Raw genomic sequence first — 17,155 nt, 5'->3', positions numbered from 1 at the left:
GTGATATTATTGTTGCAGCAACATTCAAATGCAATAAAAACACAGGACAACTTGTCAGTGACATCACTTCCTGTTGGTCTGCTCAGTGAGGAGAATCTTTGTGTCATTCTGCCATTCCATCACAGCGTCCAGAGGACAGCATCCACTCTGGGGGAGGACACATGATCAACCGTGTATCATTCCTGTATGATCTGTACACTGTGCATGTGTGTGTTACCTGGTTTCTTATGTGTGTGTTGGCTCCGTGCAGTAACAGCAGTTGGACCATTTTGAACCTGTTGAGATGTACTGCATCATGTAACGGGGTGTCACCTTCCTGAAACAAACCAAACTATTAACTGAGCTGAGTTCGTATGAGGACCTGCGTCCCTCCTGAAGACTCGCCTTGTCCTGCACGTTGAGCTCTGCTCCACAATGAATCAGGTGTTCAGCACAGTCCAAGTGTCCAGTCCTCACAGAGACATGAAGAGGGGTGCTGTCCAGCTGACATACATACAACACCACAGCGGATAAACCACATGAGACACCACAACATACAGTCAGCAGTGCTGTGTGTGTGTCAAGAGTGCCACCTTGTCTGTTGCAGTGATGTTGGCTCCGTGATTCAGCAGCAGTTTGAGAATAGACAAATGTCCTCCTCGACAGGCTGAGTGGACACACGTGGACCAGAGCTGGAAGGAACAGAACAATCAGGGAAACATTTGATTGATGAGTGAACATATATGTGAGTGAATTGTACCTTGTCTCTGCTATGGACATCAGCTCCAGCCTCAAGCAGTATAATGACGACCTCTGTGTGGCCCTGAGAACTGGCTCTGTGCAGACCTGTGCGCTCAAACTGCACAAACACATGTTCACACACCTAGCTGGCATTCAGTAATGTCCAGACTGTCTCACTGCGTTTCTTTATTGACTCACCGTGTCACAGGCGTTGACATCTCCACCTATTGACAGGTACCTGTCAATCAGCAGCAGCTTGTTCTGATCACAGGCCTGAAAGAAGTCATCCTCATCCACAAAATACGGCTGAGAGACACAGACACACTGATCATGGGACCATTCAAGCACTTTCCCCCTGGGATCAATAAAGTATGTCTGATTCTGAAGAGTAGCATTCAAACGTTTAATAACAGCAAACTGAAAAGTGAAGAAGATTTGACACTGCAGCTCCTCCGTTACTGGATGAACCACCTTTGCAGATGTGTGAGGGTCTCACCACTCTTTCAACAGAAAGGGGCGCAACAGCAGCCGGCTTTCTAACAGCAGCTTTCTGCTTTCTCTTGGTGTTTCTCAGCAGCAAAAGGTTCTGAAGGTCGGCTGGAGTCTCCAGCAGAAGGCGACCTGACTTGTCTGTCTGTGCCAGAACAGAACATCACAGGGGAGGGTCAATGCCTGCGCCCCATGGACACCTGAACTCCATCAGTACTAGTACTGTACTACAAAGAAAGCACGGTTCTTGTTCTTACCTTGAGGCTGATTGGATATTGAGAGTCTGCGTTTCCGTCCTGAGTGTCCTGTTTCTCGTGAGAGACAGACGACTCGTATCCTCCATCGTGTACCTGCTGTGCAGACAGAAAGAGGACTGGAGTGGTTTGATCCATCTCTATCTACCTGCATATCTTAATAAACAAAACGTTTTTAGATCATCTGAATTTAAACTTGTGATCTTTAAACTTTATTTAAAGTCTTTACGAGGTCATGCCGAACAGAAATAACAATATAGAGGTCAACAAGCAGCAGAGGTCAGAGGGGGGGCTCCTGTCTCCTCCTTGTAAAACTTTATTAGTAGCTTAAAGAGGACCAGCAGCCTCAGTTTTCTGAGCTCTGTGTGAGAAATGACCTTCTCTGGTGTCATTTTATTGGCTAATCTACTCCCAGTAGGGAAGGGTCAGAGATCGAGCAGGGGTCATGTGATCCCTGATGTTTGTACCTCCTGCACACATGTATGAACAACAAGGTCTCCACATTTAGACATTTAGAGCCAAGCATCACACGTGAAATAAAAAAACCCTCCAAAATTTAAGACGTCTGCATGCGCAAGTATACAACACCAAAAATTCTGCATTTTAAAATGTAAAAATGTGGTATTCTGTCTTATCTGAAGGCTTTCTAGCTGCAGTTGATAGGACAACAACTTCACTTCACTCAAACTAGACCAGCTGCCTTTGTTTTAACGTTTGAACCAGCTGATGACTCTTATCTCTCAGGTGTCAGCAGCAGGTGGAGCAGTCAGTCATTAGCCTGCTTCTGAGGTCACTTCATCAACTCTGAAGCTACATTGAATTAAAAGTTGATTTGTTTTGTTTGACAGATCTATAGTAAACCAAACATCTAGAATGTGAACATAACAACATGTTTTATTTCTTACCACCATCATTGGTGTCGCCTCCTCACTCCTCCAGCTGATTGGCTCAGATCTGACATCACACAAAAACACCTTTAGTCTCATCAAAGACACATTTCACCACCTTCCTGCCTGGGCTCAGTAGTCATCACAAACTCAAGTGGAAATAAAAACCCTCTCGCTGCAGTATTATGTTAATGTACTGCTGAAGCTACAGTACTGAACAGCTAGAGTTCTGATTTTTACTATAGCAATCTTCATCTGCTGTAACTAATGAATCGAAATAAACATGTATATTCGTATGTTGTTTTTGTATATATAAAGCAGTGCAGCATGTTTGAATAGCAGCTTACCCCTGAAGCTCCATGTCCGCCTTCACAGCAGCAGCAGCAACAACAGAAGTGCATCAAGGATATAAACCGTGAGTTTTCCTCTGTAGTGATGAGACACTTCACCATCATCCTCCTAATATAGACACACACACATAAAGTGACCTTTGACCTCACAGGTTGAACATGCAGGAGACAGCCACTGACCCTGTCTGACCTTTCAGGAACTAGAGAAGGAGGAGGAATTCTCTGGTTTCATTGGTGGTGATAAACCGGCTGCTATTAGCAGCAGTAACAGCAATATTAATGTATGACCAGAGACTGAATATTGTTAGAATGTCTTCATAGTACGAAGACAGCAGTGATACATCGAGTTTAATCATAGGAAGAAATTATTATTTATTCCTGTACACATCTGTAAACTCTCGTATTGATTAATCTGTTAATGACTGAAAAATGGTTTCCTTATAAGTTTTTTAATCGTCCCTCAAAATTAAAACTGTCTGAGCTGCAGTCTGTGTAGCAGCCAGCAGAGGACGCTGTAGCCACACCGGACCCAGACCCACTTCCTGTCTGTGGTTTATATTTATGTAACAGTGTGGAGGCTGGTCAGCATTATGTAATAGCAGATCAAATCAGACAGGACACCTCACTTTTCTATTTGCTCTTCATCTGACATCTGAAGTGAACTGCACTTTCAAAGCAATCACCCACCGGGCAGGAAGTCTTTTAAAACATCATGATGTCACAGTATATCTTTGACCTCTGACCTCTGAGCTGTAATCAATTTGTCCTGGAGCTATATGAAGAAGTTCTCTGAAAGTGTTTGAGATCGTCTCTCATTCAGAAAACAAACGAGGGACATGAGCCTGCTACAGTCTGCCAGCTGTGAGCTCCAGTCAACATGACGAGGGATTCAGAACTCTGCCTGTTGTATAATAATCTGTGGATGGAAACACAGAGCTGCAGATGTGCAGCTGTTTACTAAATCTAATCTGACTTGCAGATTAGCAGCTCGCTCGCATCATATCCTCATCTTTGCTGTGGTTTTGTAGTTTAGTTGATATCTTGTGTCCTTGGTGTTCTAGAAACTGGTCAGTGTTCCCACCCCCAAATGTAAAATATGCTGACTGATCTTTGCAGTTTCCAGCCTGGTTCCACACACTGTTGTTCGGACACAAGCTCAGAGCTTAAATCTTGTTAAACTGGATCATCACTGCGACCGACATTAAAGCTTGGCTCTACGAACTGCAACATGTCTTTGTAAACACATGAAAACACCGTGCAGCTGCAGCACTGATGATAACACGAGGCTGATTTTACATTTGTTTTCCAGGCTGCTGGCTGTAAAATGTTCTCTCCTTGGGCTCAGTGTTGGTTCAGTCAGCTGAGCGGTGATTTGAGAGCGCAGCCACAAAAAGAAGAATGTTAATCATGTCCAAGCAGCCGGTCAGCTCCCATCTCATCACTCTGCTGCTTTCAGGAGGCCTCCGTAAACATTCAACTATTAAACTTTGGTACAAGAACTCTAAATAAAGTAGATCCCAGTCTTTTTGCTCTTCTGAATGAAAACGCCCAGAAACGTCAACCTAACAAACATAGGAGAACTTTATTCTGAAAGGACACACAAAAGGAGTTCAGTATTACATTGCACTTTACGTTACAGCCTTGCTGCATTGCTGTTGCCATGGCTAGCAGCTAGTTAGATTAGTAGTTAGCCAGGTAACCGCTATTAATAACATATGCGAAATTAGCATGGGCTAACAGCGGCCAACACGCTGCATTCAGATTCCATCAGAAAAAGAACAAAGCTATGAATAAAATTCTAACAGTAACCAAGGTCACCAACACAACACCAAGTCCTAAAGGGAAAGAGTCCAACTCACAAGATGGCAAAAAACAACAGTAGCATCATAATTATGAGGTCATACACTACAGGGATTAGTTAAAAACAAGTGTAACCACACTCACAAAAGACCGGGCAAGTCCACACAGAGACTGGGACAAGTTCAAGTCAATGCTCCCAAAGAAAAAGTATGCAGTCAGCCCTCAGCGTGTGCATAGTCACTTGGTGCATAGTTTGAGGTTTGGGGTGGTTGTAATGCTGTTAAAAGTTCTATCCATCACAATCATGAAGGACAGTCCATGATATTTAATACCAAATTACTGCAGACCTGAAGTTAGAAACAGGGACTGCTTTCCTTGTTCCACTCCACTCCACTGTCTGCAGGGCTCTCAGGGGGTAGGACCTGCTTCTGTTTGCAGCACTGTGATCAGAGCCTGAACTAAAAAGGTTTTACTATCCGACATGTGGCGACATTTTTCTTCCACTGCCAGAAGTCGAAATCTTTAGGGCAGCCTTAAGTAGCATCAGTGAAAGCAGTGCAGTGGCTAAAAACATGTGTCTTACACCCAGAGGACAAAGTGGTTCTTCAGTGCTCACGTGAAGCTCCTGTGAATCCTACGGAAAGTGCTTCTTTTTCCTATCACCAGTAGGGGGTGCTGGTCTCCACATGACCCCAGCTCTGCCACTCAGGGAAGATCCCTACTGTCGTCCTGGGACTTCCAAAGGGATCAAACTCCATCTCATCCCGCTTCTCTCTGCAGCGGTCTCTCTGGATCTTTACCCCTGCGGTGCTCTCGCTGCTTCGGCAGCTGTTGGGATCTGCCACGACCAGCCGATAGTTGTCCCCATGGTTGTTGTCCCAGAATGTCTCTTCTGGAGTCTGATATTGAATGCAAAACTCCACTCTGTTGGAGGGGTCAAGGACCTGTGGCACTGAGATGGAGAAGGAGAAGGTGTCAGTGTCCGGGCAGCCATAGACATGGTTTAGGTATCGACACTGAACATCCTGGAAGGAGAGCCAGGAGTCAAAGGTGATCCGGACTGAGACCGCCTTCTCAAAGCAGATGTTCCGGACCTGGACAGTACCAGAAAGCAGGCCCTCCTGGACAAAACAGGTCTCAAGACAAACCTGCTGGGATTTGAGCCGGTTCCTAAGGTTCAGATAGTCTGCAGAAGGTTGGGTGAAATCCAGGACCAGAAGTGACCCACAGTCTGCTGAGTCTAGAATGTGGAACAGTAAGGAGGGCAGACTGTGGGTTAATATTATCCTTAATGTAAGAGAGGATTCACGTGAAGTTATCCAGGACAGATTCGCAGTTTTAATTACAGCCAGAAGGGACATTTTATATTCAGGGTTCAGGTGATGAACTGATTATTATTATTGATTAGTCGTTTTTCAGTGTGCTCACCTCTGTTGTCTCTCAGCCACAGCCCAGCGGTGGCGCCCTCCATCTCTGTCCAGTGGAATTGCAGCTGAGTCAGCAGGTCATCACCGGCCTCATCGAAGACGTGGACAGCGGTGAGGGCCAAACCCCGAGTGTCTGCAAACACCACGCTCTTCTTCTTCCTCCTCTTCAGCTTTGTTGGGCTGCTGCTGTTTCTGCACTCTGCGGCGGTTATCGATGAGGTCATGGTTGCTGTGGTGATGCCAAAGCTCCCAGACGACAGGCAAGGAAGGCGGCTGTCGTAATTAGTGATGAAGGAGCACAGAGGAGGTGAACTGGCCAGGCACATCCTCATCGCCATGTCAGTGGGCATGATGGGAGACGGACCCCCTGGACGAGAGTTCAGGACCCTGAGGAGAGAGTGTGTAAAACACATTTTAAAACTTTACTAATGTTTATATATATATATATAAACAGCAGGAATGCTGAGAAACTGTGGCATCAATGACGCCAAAGTTCATTCTACAATGGTTAAGTGATGTTTCAACTGTCTGTTGTCGAAGGACTTACAGACTGATGAGCTGAAGTGTGATTTTCTGTCAGTTCCTGGTGAATGGACGGACCGGAAGCGGCTCACAGCTGTGGCGCAGTTTTCTGCTGCGCGCCTCTCACCTGGTGCAGTTGATGGAAAAGTTTCTCAGCAGGATCCAGACAGGACCAAACTAACAGAGACCCTCAGCGACAGATCCTCCTCCTGTTCACGCTGCTCTGTCTGTTGCTTTATTGTTCAGCCATTTTAAAAACCGCACTGAGGTCTGTCCGCTCGCTAACACGCCCCCCGCATACAGACACACAGAGAGGCGGGGCAGGGACACACGGCAGCCAATCAGCGAGAAGAACTGTCAGATGCTCACTCTTCATCCAATCAGAGAGAAGCCAAAAAGGGGTCTGTGATCCCTGAGGTCTGCCTGACAGGCAAAGCCTGTGAAGAGTAAGCATGAGCAGACTAACTGTAGTCCAGTTGTGCTGTGAGTTCTGAGGTAGGCACCAAAGTAAAGCAGTGTAGGTGTACACATCCAGAACTTACTGCACCTGCTTATGAAAGTTTCTGCTTGGATTAACACTTTATCTTAATCATAATAATCTTATTGTTCTAATAACTTTCATACTAAATAATAAGACTAAACTAGAAGAACATGTTTGATTGCTGCAGCTGAGGCTTTGAGCGCTGACGTACACGATTGCTCTGGAGAATCTGAATTTAATTTGCTGAAACACGTCAAACAATCTGAAAAGATGAAGCTCTTTGACTTTGAAAAGTGGCTGAAACTAAATAAAGTATGACTGCCTGGAGCAGCAGCAGCTGAGAGCAGGACTTGGTCCTGAAAGCTGAGGTGAGATCCATCCTCTGAACCTGCTTCGTCCTGTAGGATCATGAGGGTCCGGAGCTTATCCCAGCTTGGTGACAATGTGTCGTTATTACAATGCAGATCATTTTAATGTGATGACAAAAAACCAGCTGAGTTTATAATATCAATAATTGTGTTTAATAGTTGTTCAAACAGGCTGCTTTGGTCTGTTCCAACAGAAATCTGACCGTGTCAGGAGAATAAGTGCTTATAGAAGATGTGCAAAACAAAGTAATACTGTAAAAACAAGAAACAGCTTCAAACATGGTGTCACAGTTACAAACTTTGTACCGCCAAGAATACTGAAATATTTTGCAGCCATCATCACTCTGCTGCAAAACCTGCTCCAACAACAGCAGCAGGGGGCGCCCTGTCTCTTGAAATTATGGCTTAAACAGTGCAAATGGCCCTGACAGTCCACCAGGAATCACTGTGGTCCACAGAGATCCACAGAGATCAACTCAGGGTCACAGGGATCCACTGACGTCCTGGAGATCCACTGAGGTCCACAGGGATCCACTGAGGTTCACAGAGATCCACAGGGGTCCACTGAGGTCCACAGAGATCCACAGGGGTCCACTAAGGTCCACAGAGATCCACAGGGGTCCACTGAGGTCCACAGAGATCCACAGGGGTCCACTAAGGTCCACAGGGAGCTACTGAGATTAAACCCTGACACGGAACATATTTCACTTCACATGTGAGACTTGAGTGTGAACAGAAGCCCCCTGCCTCCCTCAGGTTCTGGCTCCTGTCAAGTGCTCCCTGCTCCTTCACAAAAGTACTAGAATGGGTTCAACATCTATCTTTGGATCAAACAAATAAATCAATCTCTTTGGTGTTTCGTTTTTGGCACGACACCTCTTTCAGACTTACTGGAAACCAGGTCCTGGTCTACATTTTGATTAAACATCCTCACCAGGTCATATTCTGCTTATTTTTTTTCACTTTTTGCTGATGGAGTGCAGATTTCTTCAAGGAAAATCAAAGGTAGGGTAGGAGATTTCATTCTGATGCACTTTTTGTTAAATTAATGTAACTTCTCTTTACAGTCCGATAGCAACCGATTAGTTCGGCAGTTTCGCTTTAAAACAAAGAATATGAATCATCTGAAGCTATAAAACATAAAAACATCAGCCAATCCTCCGGGTGGACCCTGCACAGAGTATTGGCTGGTTGTCACTCTCTTCCTGCTCTGTGCACCAGAGAGGTACGTGCATGATGGCCGAAGTCACAGACCGCAGCTCGTCTTCAGGTGATGCGCGTCCATGTGATTGGAGGCGTGGCTTCAGGGTGAGCTCCGAGAGAAAGGGGCGTGTGTTTACTTTGGAAATCTGGCTGACTCTCAGTGAGTTTTCAAAATCTCCTACCCTACCTTTAAAGGTAATCAGTCATTTTTTTCTAAGATATTTTCAGAACACAGGAGACCCCTTTGATATTCTGACATCTGTTTGTTTTACCCTTACATGAAACAAATGGTGTCTGTTCCTGTCACCTCCCAAAGGTTGACAGGCTGACCTGAGGTCAACTGACTAAAGCTTCAAACCTCTCAGAGGCCATTCCAACATTTTAGAAGAAAATCTGCTGTAATAAATTTATGAATAATCTTTTGAACATAAACGAATGTCACATCCCCCTTCTCCTCTTCCTCTTCATCCTCCTCCTCTACAGGCAGATGTTGATCTGTTTGGCCAGCTCTCTGTCCAGGTCATGGATCAGAGTGTCAAAGTCTTTCAGGCTGAGACGGCAGTTAAATGGAGCATCAAAATCCATAAACTCATCCATGTACAGTCCTCCTCCAGATGACCACACATCCTTCTTCACCACCTCCTCCTCGTCTTCATCCCGGCTGCCTAAACATCAATGACAGCAACCCAGACAATTTACCATTATTCCTAGTATCTGGAAATAAAAACACTTTCGACAAACAGTCCCACTTATTTCTTTACCTCCATCACTCTCACTTCCTGCCACTTCATCATAGTCAGCTTCCTGACCAGAGAGGAGATCTTGTCCACAGATGCTCCAATCTCCAGCGTACCGGTTGATTGGAGGACTCTCAAGCCGAGCCAGACCCCCGCGCCCTCTGCGTGACACCACCACCTCCTCCTGGTTCTGAGGCAGAGCCAGTTGCAGGAGGGGGCGGTGCTGATGCCTCTGCTGCTGGCCCAGGATATCAGGAGTGTTAGTGTGGTCTCCTGATGTGACTCGATCGGTTGGCACTGAGGAAGAAATGTGAACATCAAACCAGATTTGCATGGCACATGGTACATAGATTCAGGGCCTCCTTTTTACCTGGCCACAGCTGCAGAAGATAGTGCAATGCCTCAATGTGCCGCTTGAAGTCCACTGCACTCGCCATCTCCTCTCCATGACTGATTCCCTTCCCAAGTACTCTTCCAGCCCTCCCTCCTCCCCCATCCTTCCAGGCCTCCTGGGTTGGCGTGAGGAGAACCGGACCAAAACAGACAGCAAGGTTCTGGTGTGTCATCCTATTGTAGGAGCTGTAGGATGCCACCAGGCTGAGGTGATCGAGCAGGAGAGTCAAGGTGGCCTGGGGTTAAATAAACAGGGACTCCTTAAATCAGTTTGTCCTGCATGTCTGCAACTGGATGGCAGTAACTTATAACCTCCATACAGGGACAGGTGCAATCAGCTGAGAGCTGCTTTCTTTACTGATTCTATAAGATCTACTGCATACTACATAGTCCCACAACTCCAGCAGTAACTGACTCAAACCAGCAGATGAAAGAGATAAAACATTTTAACAAAGTATCACTACTGCTGCAGCACCTCGACAGCCTGTTCACTCATTCTGATGGGGAGAACAAGTGAAGGTCATATTCTCTATGACCATTCCTTCTACTGTTGTACGGCGCTGCGCGTTGACCTTTCAGGGACTCGTGCTGCTGCGGTTTCCCTTTGCTTGTGTGTGCAGGTGATTGCAGGCAGAGCTGATTCTGCACTTAAGCAGCACACCTGAGCTGACGAGCTGGAGAAGGTTTCAGAGGGCCCAGCTTCGTGAGCCGGGTGTGACTCTATAAAGACATAGATGTCCATGAAGAAGTATTTGTACCAATTACAAAAATCCTCTACATCCTAATCATAGAGGGAGAAAATCATTTGTAAGCCTAACTATTTATCAGTTTGTCTGCTCTCATAATGACCCAGATGATCCTCTACTACAGGACAGGATAAAATAATGTCAGAGACACCATTTACTTTTACTTTCTGAGGTGTATTTGTAGGAAAGCCAATCTGCCAACATATTAGGCTAGAGTTCATGTGGCAAGTCAGTTAGCCTTGCAAGATATTTTCTACCATACAGATGACTTTGGACCAAGCGAAGAAGTGTGACCCTAACCCTGTAAACAAACTTTTAGTTTTTGCAGAGGTGATGAAATATATATGTAATATTGAAAAGACTTTTTTTTTAAAAAATGGTGGCAAAGTTGTCAGCCAGTGGCTCTACACAGTAAGTCAACCACTTACATCCGAACACTTCGTCTCTGAAAAAGGGAGGAATCCTTATTAATGTGAGTTTAACTGTAAGGAAGCATCCTTCATCTGAAGGATAAAGAGATACCAAATGTTTGTTGGATGGAAAGACTGAAATAACTTCTTGCTCCCTCAGTGAATAAAATGGATGAAGGGAGGCAGATAAAATTCAACATTGGGGACTATGTGGCCGTGATTCCCTGACTGTGGTGTAATCAGTTCAACACTGCCTGAGTTTGATTGATTGCAGCTGGCAGTGAAGGAGGAAACATTGGCAATAGCTCAAAACAAACACTTGCAGCACCACAGCAGTATTACTCTGTATTACCCTCTCTGGAGGTGGCAGGCAGGACAGCAGCTCCACTGTGCTCTGGGCCAGCTGGGGGTCCTGGGTCACTGTCAGGGCGGGTGCAGATCGTAGATTCATCGCTTCTCGTACCACCTGGTACAGAGTCCTGGTAATGAGGGGAGACGGCAGCTCCCTTAGGTAGTCTTTCAGGATGCCTAAATAAAACACAGGACGATGTCAAGGATCAGATGATGAAGTTATGCTTTTAATCCAGAAAATCTGGTTCAAATATAATCTGAGACTCTGCAACTGCATCTGAGGACCACGTCTGAGTCTTTGTAGTCCATGTAGTCAAGTTGGCATGTCAGCCAAAGACTCCAAATCCTTCATGTCAGATCAAAGTTCTCTTGGTCACCTTGGTGCGCCTGGATCCATGCACAACCAAATTTCTGACTTGGATGCAGGTCTGCAAGTTCAGTTTCACTCATTCACTTACCTGTAATGACATTTATGTCAGGGTAAAGGTCCTCAGACATACTAACTGCTGAACTGTTCCTCTCAAACCAGTCCCTGAGCTCCTTCTTCACTGCAGCAGAACCACACAGTCTGTACAGACCCACCACCTGAAAGACATCATAACATGGCAGCATTGTTGCGTTGTTAGCATTTCTCACTGAGATGCTAACATGGTAGCAATAAGTTTGTCAGGGCTGAGAAAAACACCTTCAGTCCTCGTCGTTCTATCTCAGCCACAGATTTCTGGATCAGCAGAGGGACTGGAGATGCAGACCCTTCTTTCTCCACTAGCTGGTGCAATTCAACTCCAAACACAGAAGAAGGTGTTGACGTGTCCCTACTGGGCTGTACAAGGAAACAGTCACTGAATGGAACAATGGCCAGTTTTAGTAGAAATAACACTTGTGTCTTGTACCTGTGTGTCCCACTTTTCCTGAAGAGACAGTTTGACATACAGAAGTCCTCTGGGCTCCAGCTTTACACAAAGCTGCTGACTACGGCACCCTGAGGCAGAAAACATTCTCACTGTTTGAACCTCCGGAGCAGAAAAAATGAGTAAAATCACATTTAATGTAATTAACCTTTAAAGAGTGGAGGGATGGAGACTCCACCCAGACAGCAGACTCTGTTTCTGGTTTGACTGCCTGAAGTGTGACTCTGCTCAGTCACTGGTTTAGCCCCTCCCACTGCTGGTGGACAGGCTGCACGGACAAAAGATAAAAATACTAAAATCAGTCAAACTAAGACTCAGAAAGTCAGCTTTCTATTCTGTTCCATTCCAGCAGAAACTGAATTAGAACTTGAACATAGCAGCAGGTCAGGTTGTGACTGGTGTTAGTATTAATCAAGCAGCACTGACAGCGGACAGAAGTCAGAAGTATCTGCCCTGATAGTACCTGGTGTTAAGACCACTATGCGGAGCTGCCTTGCTCTCTCTAGCTCTAGGTGGAAAGTATGGTTTAAAGTAAGGGTGGGGCCTCGCAGGGTCAAAAGGGCGGTCCTTGCTCTCGTAACCCCATCAATCTGAATGGCGAGGAGGACCTCCTTATTCCCCTCTGACCTGTCAAAGACAGCCACAAAGAAAATAAGGAAATTGCCTCAGATGAAGGTCATCACAGCTTTGGATTGCTGTGCATTGAATTCTGACTGTACTAAAGTATATTTGAACACCTTACAATAAGCTCCATAAGTCTGTGGTTTGTACCTGCTGGTCTTCATCTCTTCCAGGCCCAGAAGGTGCACAGTCAGGAGACCCGTCACTCGCTGGCTGCATCGTGGTGGGTCAGAGCCCACATACAACTGGAAGGAACTGATGTCACATGCAGCTTCATAGGAAGTTGCAGGTTGAGAGCCATGTTGCCGTGGCAACAGCTCAGGAGAGTCCCCATCACTAAGATAACCTAAGGGGAAAGCAGAGTTTTAGGGTTTGTCAGTTTATATGGTAAACATTTCCTGCATGTGAAGGACTCTGCCCTCTGACCTGTATGTTTACCTCCTTTAGCTGCAGAGCGGGCTCTGGATGCTCGCTGCAGCCGTCGGGCAGGGAGGGCGGAGCTATCTAGATGGTATCTGCTGATCACATTCTCGTTTGACAGCACTGATGATGTGGCATTCTTACTGGTCATTCCGTCCCCACCCCCTCTGCTGTCGTTTCCCTGACGATGAGCGCGAGAGGATGAGCGAAGGCTGAGTTTTCGGCGCAGTTCAGGAAGTTTCTTCATCTTTAGAGATAGTTTCCTTACTGTACCAGGAGACTTCAACCTGTCAATCACACTGCTAGACACGCCCCCTTTCTTCTGGGTGGCAGGGCTGGAGTCAGAGGGAGAAGAGTCTGAAAGTGAAGACATGTGAATGGTGATGAGAGTGTAAAGGTGGTGCAGTATAATGTCCGCTGGGGAATCAGGACATGTTACCTGTGTTTTCTGCTTTGATGTCATCAACATGATGACTAACACTTGGATTGGCGCCCTCCAGTGCATAATCACCGCTAAAACCTTCTATTGGCTCAACCCACAGACTGCCACTCTCTGCTCTGACATGTCCAGGTCCCACCACTGTTGCTCCGTCCTCCTCTTTTTCATCCCATCTCCTCCATATTTCCTCCTTCCTGTGTAGACCCCCTGCATCCTCCTCCTCAGGGATGGGGTTGTACCAGATGTTGCTGCCACTTTCTTCTTGTAGGCCACACACCTCTTCAGAAGCCTGAGACTTTCCTGATGATAGCAACCAGGCTCGACTGCTGCGATCCAGGCTCTGCAAGTAGGTACGCTGGCCTGACAGCCTGGTGCTAACAGAGGCAGTAGGATTGTCAGTGCAGCCCTCTGCTGGCTGGGAGACTTCCGGCTGTGTTGTCATACCAGAGGGAGCACAGGGTGTGCTGGTTGTATCCCAGGAAATGGTGACACCCATCTTGTCACCACACAGCTGTGTCTGGAAACACAACAAGTGAAGGTTAATGAGCCAAAAGGACAGGAAGAGACGTCAAGACAACACCTGCAGCATAAAAAGCAGGACAAAAAGAAAGACCCAGCTACATGGAGACAGTAGGAGAAAAGGTGGTAATGAACTACTAGGAGTAATATGAGAAGGGATGCTGAGAGGAGCAAGCAGGACTACCAAAACCAGGACCAGGACAAAAACACCAGCAGCAGCGCTGAAGGCCAGAAGACAGGATGAGATAAATGCATGAGCTAAAACCAACGAGCTTCAAGCAGCCTCCTCATTGGAAATGGTCACCTACCTTGTCTTGTCTCAGCCTCTGGGTCCAGACCTGTCCAGGTGCATCCTGGGATATCCCTGGTGGTCGCTCGTAGTCAGAGGGTCTGACAGAGCCCTGCTGTGCCCACTGCTGTTTCTTAGCAACTGTGATGTGGTTACAAGGAGGCGAGGGAGAGTCGGTTTCTGCTGTTGGTGGTTTTGATGTCATCATCCGTGAGGGTGAAGATGGTGGCTGGGGGGCAGAGTCCAATGTGTTTGGAGCTTCTGGAGAAGACATGCAGAAATCATTACCTCACACAGGTCTAAAGCCTCGGTTTGGTGTGACAGAACTCAGCGGGGACTTTTTTGGGTGTTTTACTGCAGTTACAATTCAAAGTCAACCAGGGACCTTCATTTCCTATTGCTCCTCATTTCCTGTACACAGGAGCCCAGATCAGATAGGGTTCATTGGCTCAAAGCAAACATCTTGGCAAAATACAATGGCTGGTTTGGACATACACTCAACAAAAATATAAACGCAACACTTTTGTTTTTGCTCCCATGTTTCATGAGATGGACTTGAAGATCTAAACTTCATTCCAGATACACAATATTACCATTCCTCTCAAACATTGTTCACAAATCTGTCTAAATGTGTGATAGTGAGCACTTCTGCTTTGCTGAGATAATCCATCCCACCTCACAGGTGTGCCACATCAAGATGCTGATCTGACATCATGATTAGTGCACAGGTGTACCTCAAACTGCCCACAATAAAAGGCCACCCTGAAATGTGCATTTTGTTTCTGCTTTATTGGCGGTCTGGGGACTCAGAACCAGTCAGTATCTGGTGTGACCACCATTTGCCTCATGCAGTGCAACACATCTTCTTCGCATAGAGTTTATCAGATTGTCTATTGTGGCCTGTGGAATGTTGGTCCACTCCTCTTCAATGGCTGTGCGAAGTTGCTGGATATTAGTGGGAACTGGTGCACGCTGTCGTATACGCCGGTCAAGCACATCCCAAACATGTTCAATGGGTGACATGTCCGGTGAGTATGCTGGCCATGCAAGAACTGGGACATTTTCAGCTTCCAAGAATTGTGTACAGATCCTTGCAACATGGGGCCGTGCATTATCTTGCTGAAACATGAGGTGATGTTCATGGATGTATGGCACAACAATGGGCCTCAGGATCTCATCACGGTATCTCTGTGCATTCAAAATGCCATCAATAAAATGCACCTGTGTTCTTCGTCCATAACAGATGCCTGCCCATACCATGACCCCACCACCACCATGGGCCACTCGATCCACAACATTGACATCAGCAAAGCGCTCACCCACACGACGCCACACACGCTGTCTGCCATCTGCCCTGAACAATGTAAACCGAGATTCATCCGTGAAGAGAACACCTCTCCAATGTGCTAGACGCCATCGAATGTGAGCATTTGCCCACTCAAGTCTGTTACGGCGACGATCTGGAGTCAGGTTAAGACCCCGATGAGGACGACGAGCATGCAGTTGAGCTTCCCTGAGACGGTTTCTGACAGTTTGTGCAGAAATTGTTTGGTTATGCAAACCAATTGTTTCAGCAGCTGTCTGAGTGGCTGGTCTCAGACGATCTCGGAGGTGAACCTGCTGGATGTGGAGGTCCCGGGCTGGTGTGGTTACTCGTGGTCTGCGGTTGTGAGGCCGGTTGGATGTACTGCCATATTCTCTGAAACGCCTTTGGAGACGGCTTATGGTGGAGAAATGAACATTCAATGCACGAGCAACAGATCTGGTTGACATTCCTGCTGTCAGCATGCCAATTGCACGCTCCCTCAATGCTTGTGGCATCTGTGGCATTTTGCTGTGAGACAAAACTGCACATTTCAGGGTGGCCTTTTATTGTGGGCAGTTTGAGGTACACCTGTGCACTAATCATGATGTCAGATCAGCATCTTGATGTGGCACACCTGTGAGGTGGGATGGATTATCTCAGCAAAGCAGAAGTGCTCACTATCACACATTTAGACAGATTTGTGAACAATGTTTGAGAGGAATGGTAATATTGTGTATCTGGAATGAAGTTTAGATCTTCAAGTCCATCTCATGAAACATGGGAGCAAAAACAAAAGTGTTGCGTTTATATTTTTGTTGAGTGTATATTGTGAAAGTTTTCTTGCAAAACAGAAAACTGCAGAAATCCAGAGAGTAGCTGTCACTGAGAATGTGAGGGAAGCCTCACAGCAGCTAGATTCAAGTCAACTTATTGATCATCTAAACATTACATCAGTCATTACTGCTGAAGCAAAGCTGAAAATGTAAAACTGCACTTCATCAGTTATAACCAGTTTTTATGTCACATCCTGAACATCTGGATTTCTCGTTTCCCGGCCAGTGCTCAGACTGTGTGTGTGTGTGTGTCTGCTTTGTGACAGACAACATGCAGAATATCTGACGGTAAATACTACATACGTTTGCTCTGTGACTTAGTCACTTCACAGTGTGTACTCGTCACATGATCTGGCCCACACAACCAACCTCTGATCTGTGTGTTTGAACACAGACGATCATTTGAAATACTTGTTGAAGGCAACTGAAGCATCCAAACACTCTAAACCCTGAGACCGTATGCTATGTTGCAGTGCTGTGTATGGTGAGAATCATTAAACCCTATAGTGCCTCCAATGTATCCCACAATGCTTCATGACAGGTAGTCATGGTTACTACTTTAGCAGTACAGTCATGCATGCCTAATATTTATTGAGCTTGTCATATAGTGAGCAGGGAGCAGGGAGTGGGTAGTTTCACACAGCTCAGGACTTCACGTCTGAGCCAAAGACATCGCTAA

General features: G+C 46.2%; 3 protein-coding genes across 5 annotated transcripts in view; all 3 read right to left on the bottom strand.

Annotated features, from left to right (window-relative positions):
* Positions 1-84: 84 nt before the first annotated feature.
* Positions 85-2,798, bottom strand: LOC114437624 (ankyrin repeat domain-containing protein 1-like). The gene is made up of 9 exons (XM_028408431.1): positions 2,698-2,798; positions 2,369-2,417; positions 1,467-1,562; positions 1,217-1,354; positions 919-1,026; positions 740-838; positions 573-671; positions 385-483; positions 85-316 (listed from the first exon to the last, which is right to left on the bottom strand). Exons 1-9 carry the CDS (start codon positions 2,709-2,711, stop codon positions 104-106), a joined length of 915 nt encoding a protein of 304 aa, XP_028264232.1. The 5' UTR covers positions 2,712-2,798; the 3' UTR covers positions 85-103.
* Positions 2,799-4,304: 1,506 nt separating this feature from the next.
* On the bottom strand, positions 4,305-6,748 carry LOC114437623 (protein phosphatase 1 regulatory subunit 3C-B-like). The gene is made up of 3 exons (XM_028408430.1): positions 6,475-6,748; positions 5,929-6,314; positions 4,305-5,740 (listed from the first exon to the last, which is right to left on the bottom strand). The coding sequence occupies exons 2-3, from the start codon at positions 6,275-6,277 to the stop codon at positions 5,160-5,162; spliced, it is 930 nt and encodes a 309-aa protein (XP_028264231.1). The 5' UTR covers positions 6,278-6,314; positions 6,475-6,748; the 3' UTR covers positions 4,305-5,159.
* Positions 6,749-8,593: 1,845 nt separating this feature from the next.
* Positions 8,594-17,155, bottom strand: part of syde1 (synapse defective Rho GTPase homolog 1) — a 10,552-nt gene continuing 1,990 nt past the window's right edge. Inside the window, exons 2-15 of one of the 3 annotated variants that reach the window (XM_028408424.1) lie at positions 14,357-14,598; positions 13,530-14,046; positions 13,359-13,447; positions 13,097-13,271; positions 12,821-13,016; positions 12,513-12,676; positions 12,198-12,317; positions 12,032-12,120; positions 11,824-11,961; positions 11,597-11,723; positions 11,140-11,315; positions 9,609-9,867; positions 9,263-9,535; positions 8,594-9,166 (exon numbers count right to left, since the gene is read on the bottom strand). In XM_028408424.1, the coding sequence (XP_028264225.1) occupies positions 8,979-9,166; positions 9,263-9,535; positions 9,609-9,867; positions 11,140-11,315; positions 11,597-11,723; positions 11,824-11,961; positions 12,032-12,120; positions 12,198-12,317; positions 12,513-12,676; positions 12,821-13,016; positions 13,097-13,271; positions 13,359-13,447; positions 13,530-14,046; positions 14,357-14,598 (2,753 nt within the window). In that variant the 3' untranslated portion in view covers positions 8,594-8,978. Of the gene's footprint in view, positions 9,167-9,262; positions 9,536-9,608; positions 9,868-11,139; positions 11,316-11,596; positions 11,724-11,823; positions 11,962-12,031; positions 12,121-12,197; positions 12,318-12,512; positions 12,677-12,820; positions 13,017-13,096; positions 13,448-13,529; positions 14,047-14,356; positions 14,599-17,155 lie in introns of all 3 variants that reach the window. The other 2 variants (XM_028408422.1, XM_028408423.1) reach the window with 2 other exon arrangements.

The sequence above is a fragment of the Parambassis ranga genome, chromosome 6, assembly GCF_900634625.1.
Source record: "Parambassis ranga chromosome 6, fParRan2.1, whole genome shotgun sequence".
In the NCBI taxonomy this organism is placed as follows: domain Eukaryota; kingdom Metazoa; phylum Chordata; class Actinopteri; family Ambassidae; genus Parambassis; species Parambassis ranga.
The sequence above is the reverse complement of the archived record's forward strand: the minus strand, read 5'-3'. Positions and strand labels throughout refer to the sequence as shown.

What these genes read in the sequence shown, in the direction of transcription:
- LOC114437623 (XM_028408430.1), bottom strand. Translation starts at nt 6,277, where the DNA reads ATGCCCACTGACATGGCGATGAGGATGTGCCTGGCCAGTTCACCTCCT. An exon ending in GTGGCTGAGAGACAACAGAG is followed by an intron (nt 5,741 to 5,928) that starts GTGAGCACACTG and finishes TCCACATTCTAG; the next exon opens with ACTCAGCAGACTGTGGGTCA.
- LOC114437624 (XM_028408431.1), bottom strand. An exon ending in CCCTTTCTGTTGAAAGAGTG is followed by an intron (nt 1,027 to 1,216) that starts GTGAGACCCTCA and finishes TGTGTCTCTCAG; the next exon opens with CCGTATTTTGTGGATGAGGA. An exon ending in AGCTCAACGTGCAGGACAAG is followed by an intron (nt 317 to 384) that starts GCGAGTCTTCAG and finishes GGTTTGTTTCAG; the next exon opens with GAAGGTGACACCCCGTTACA.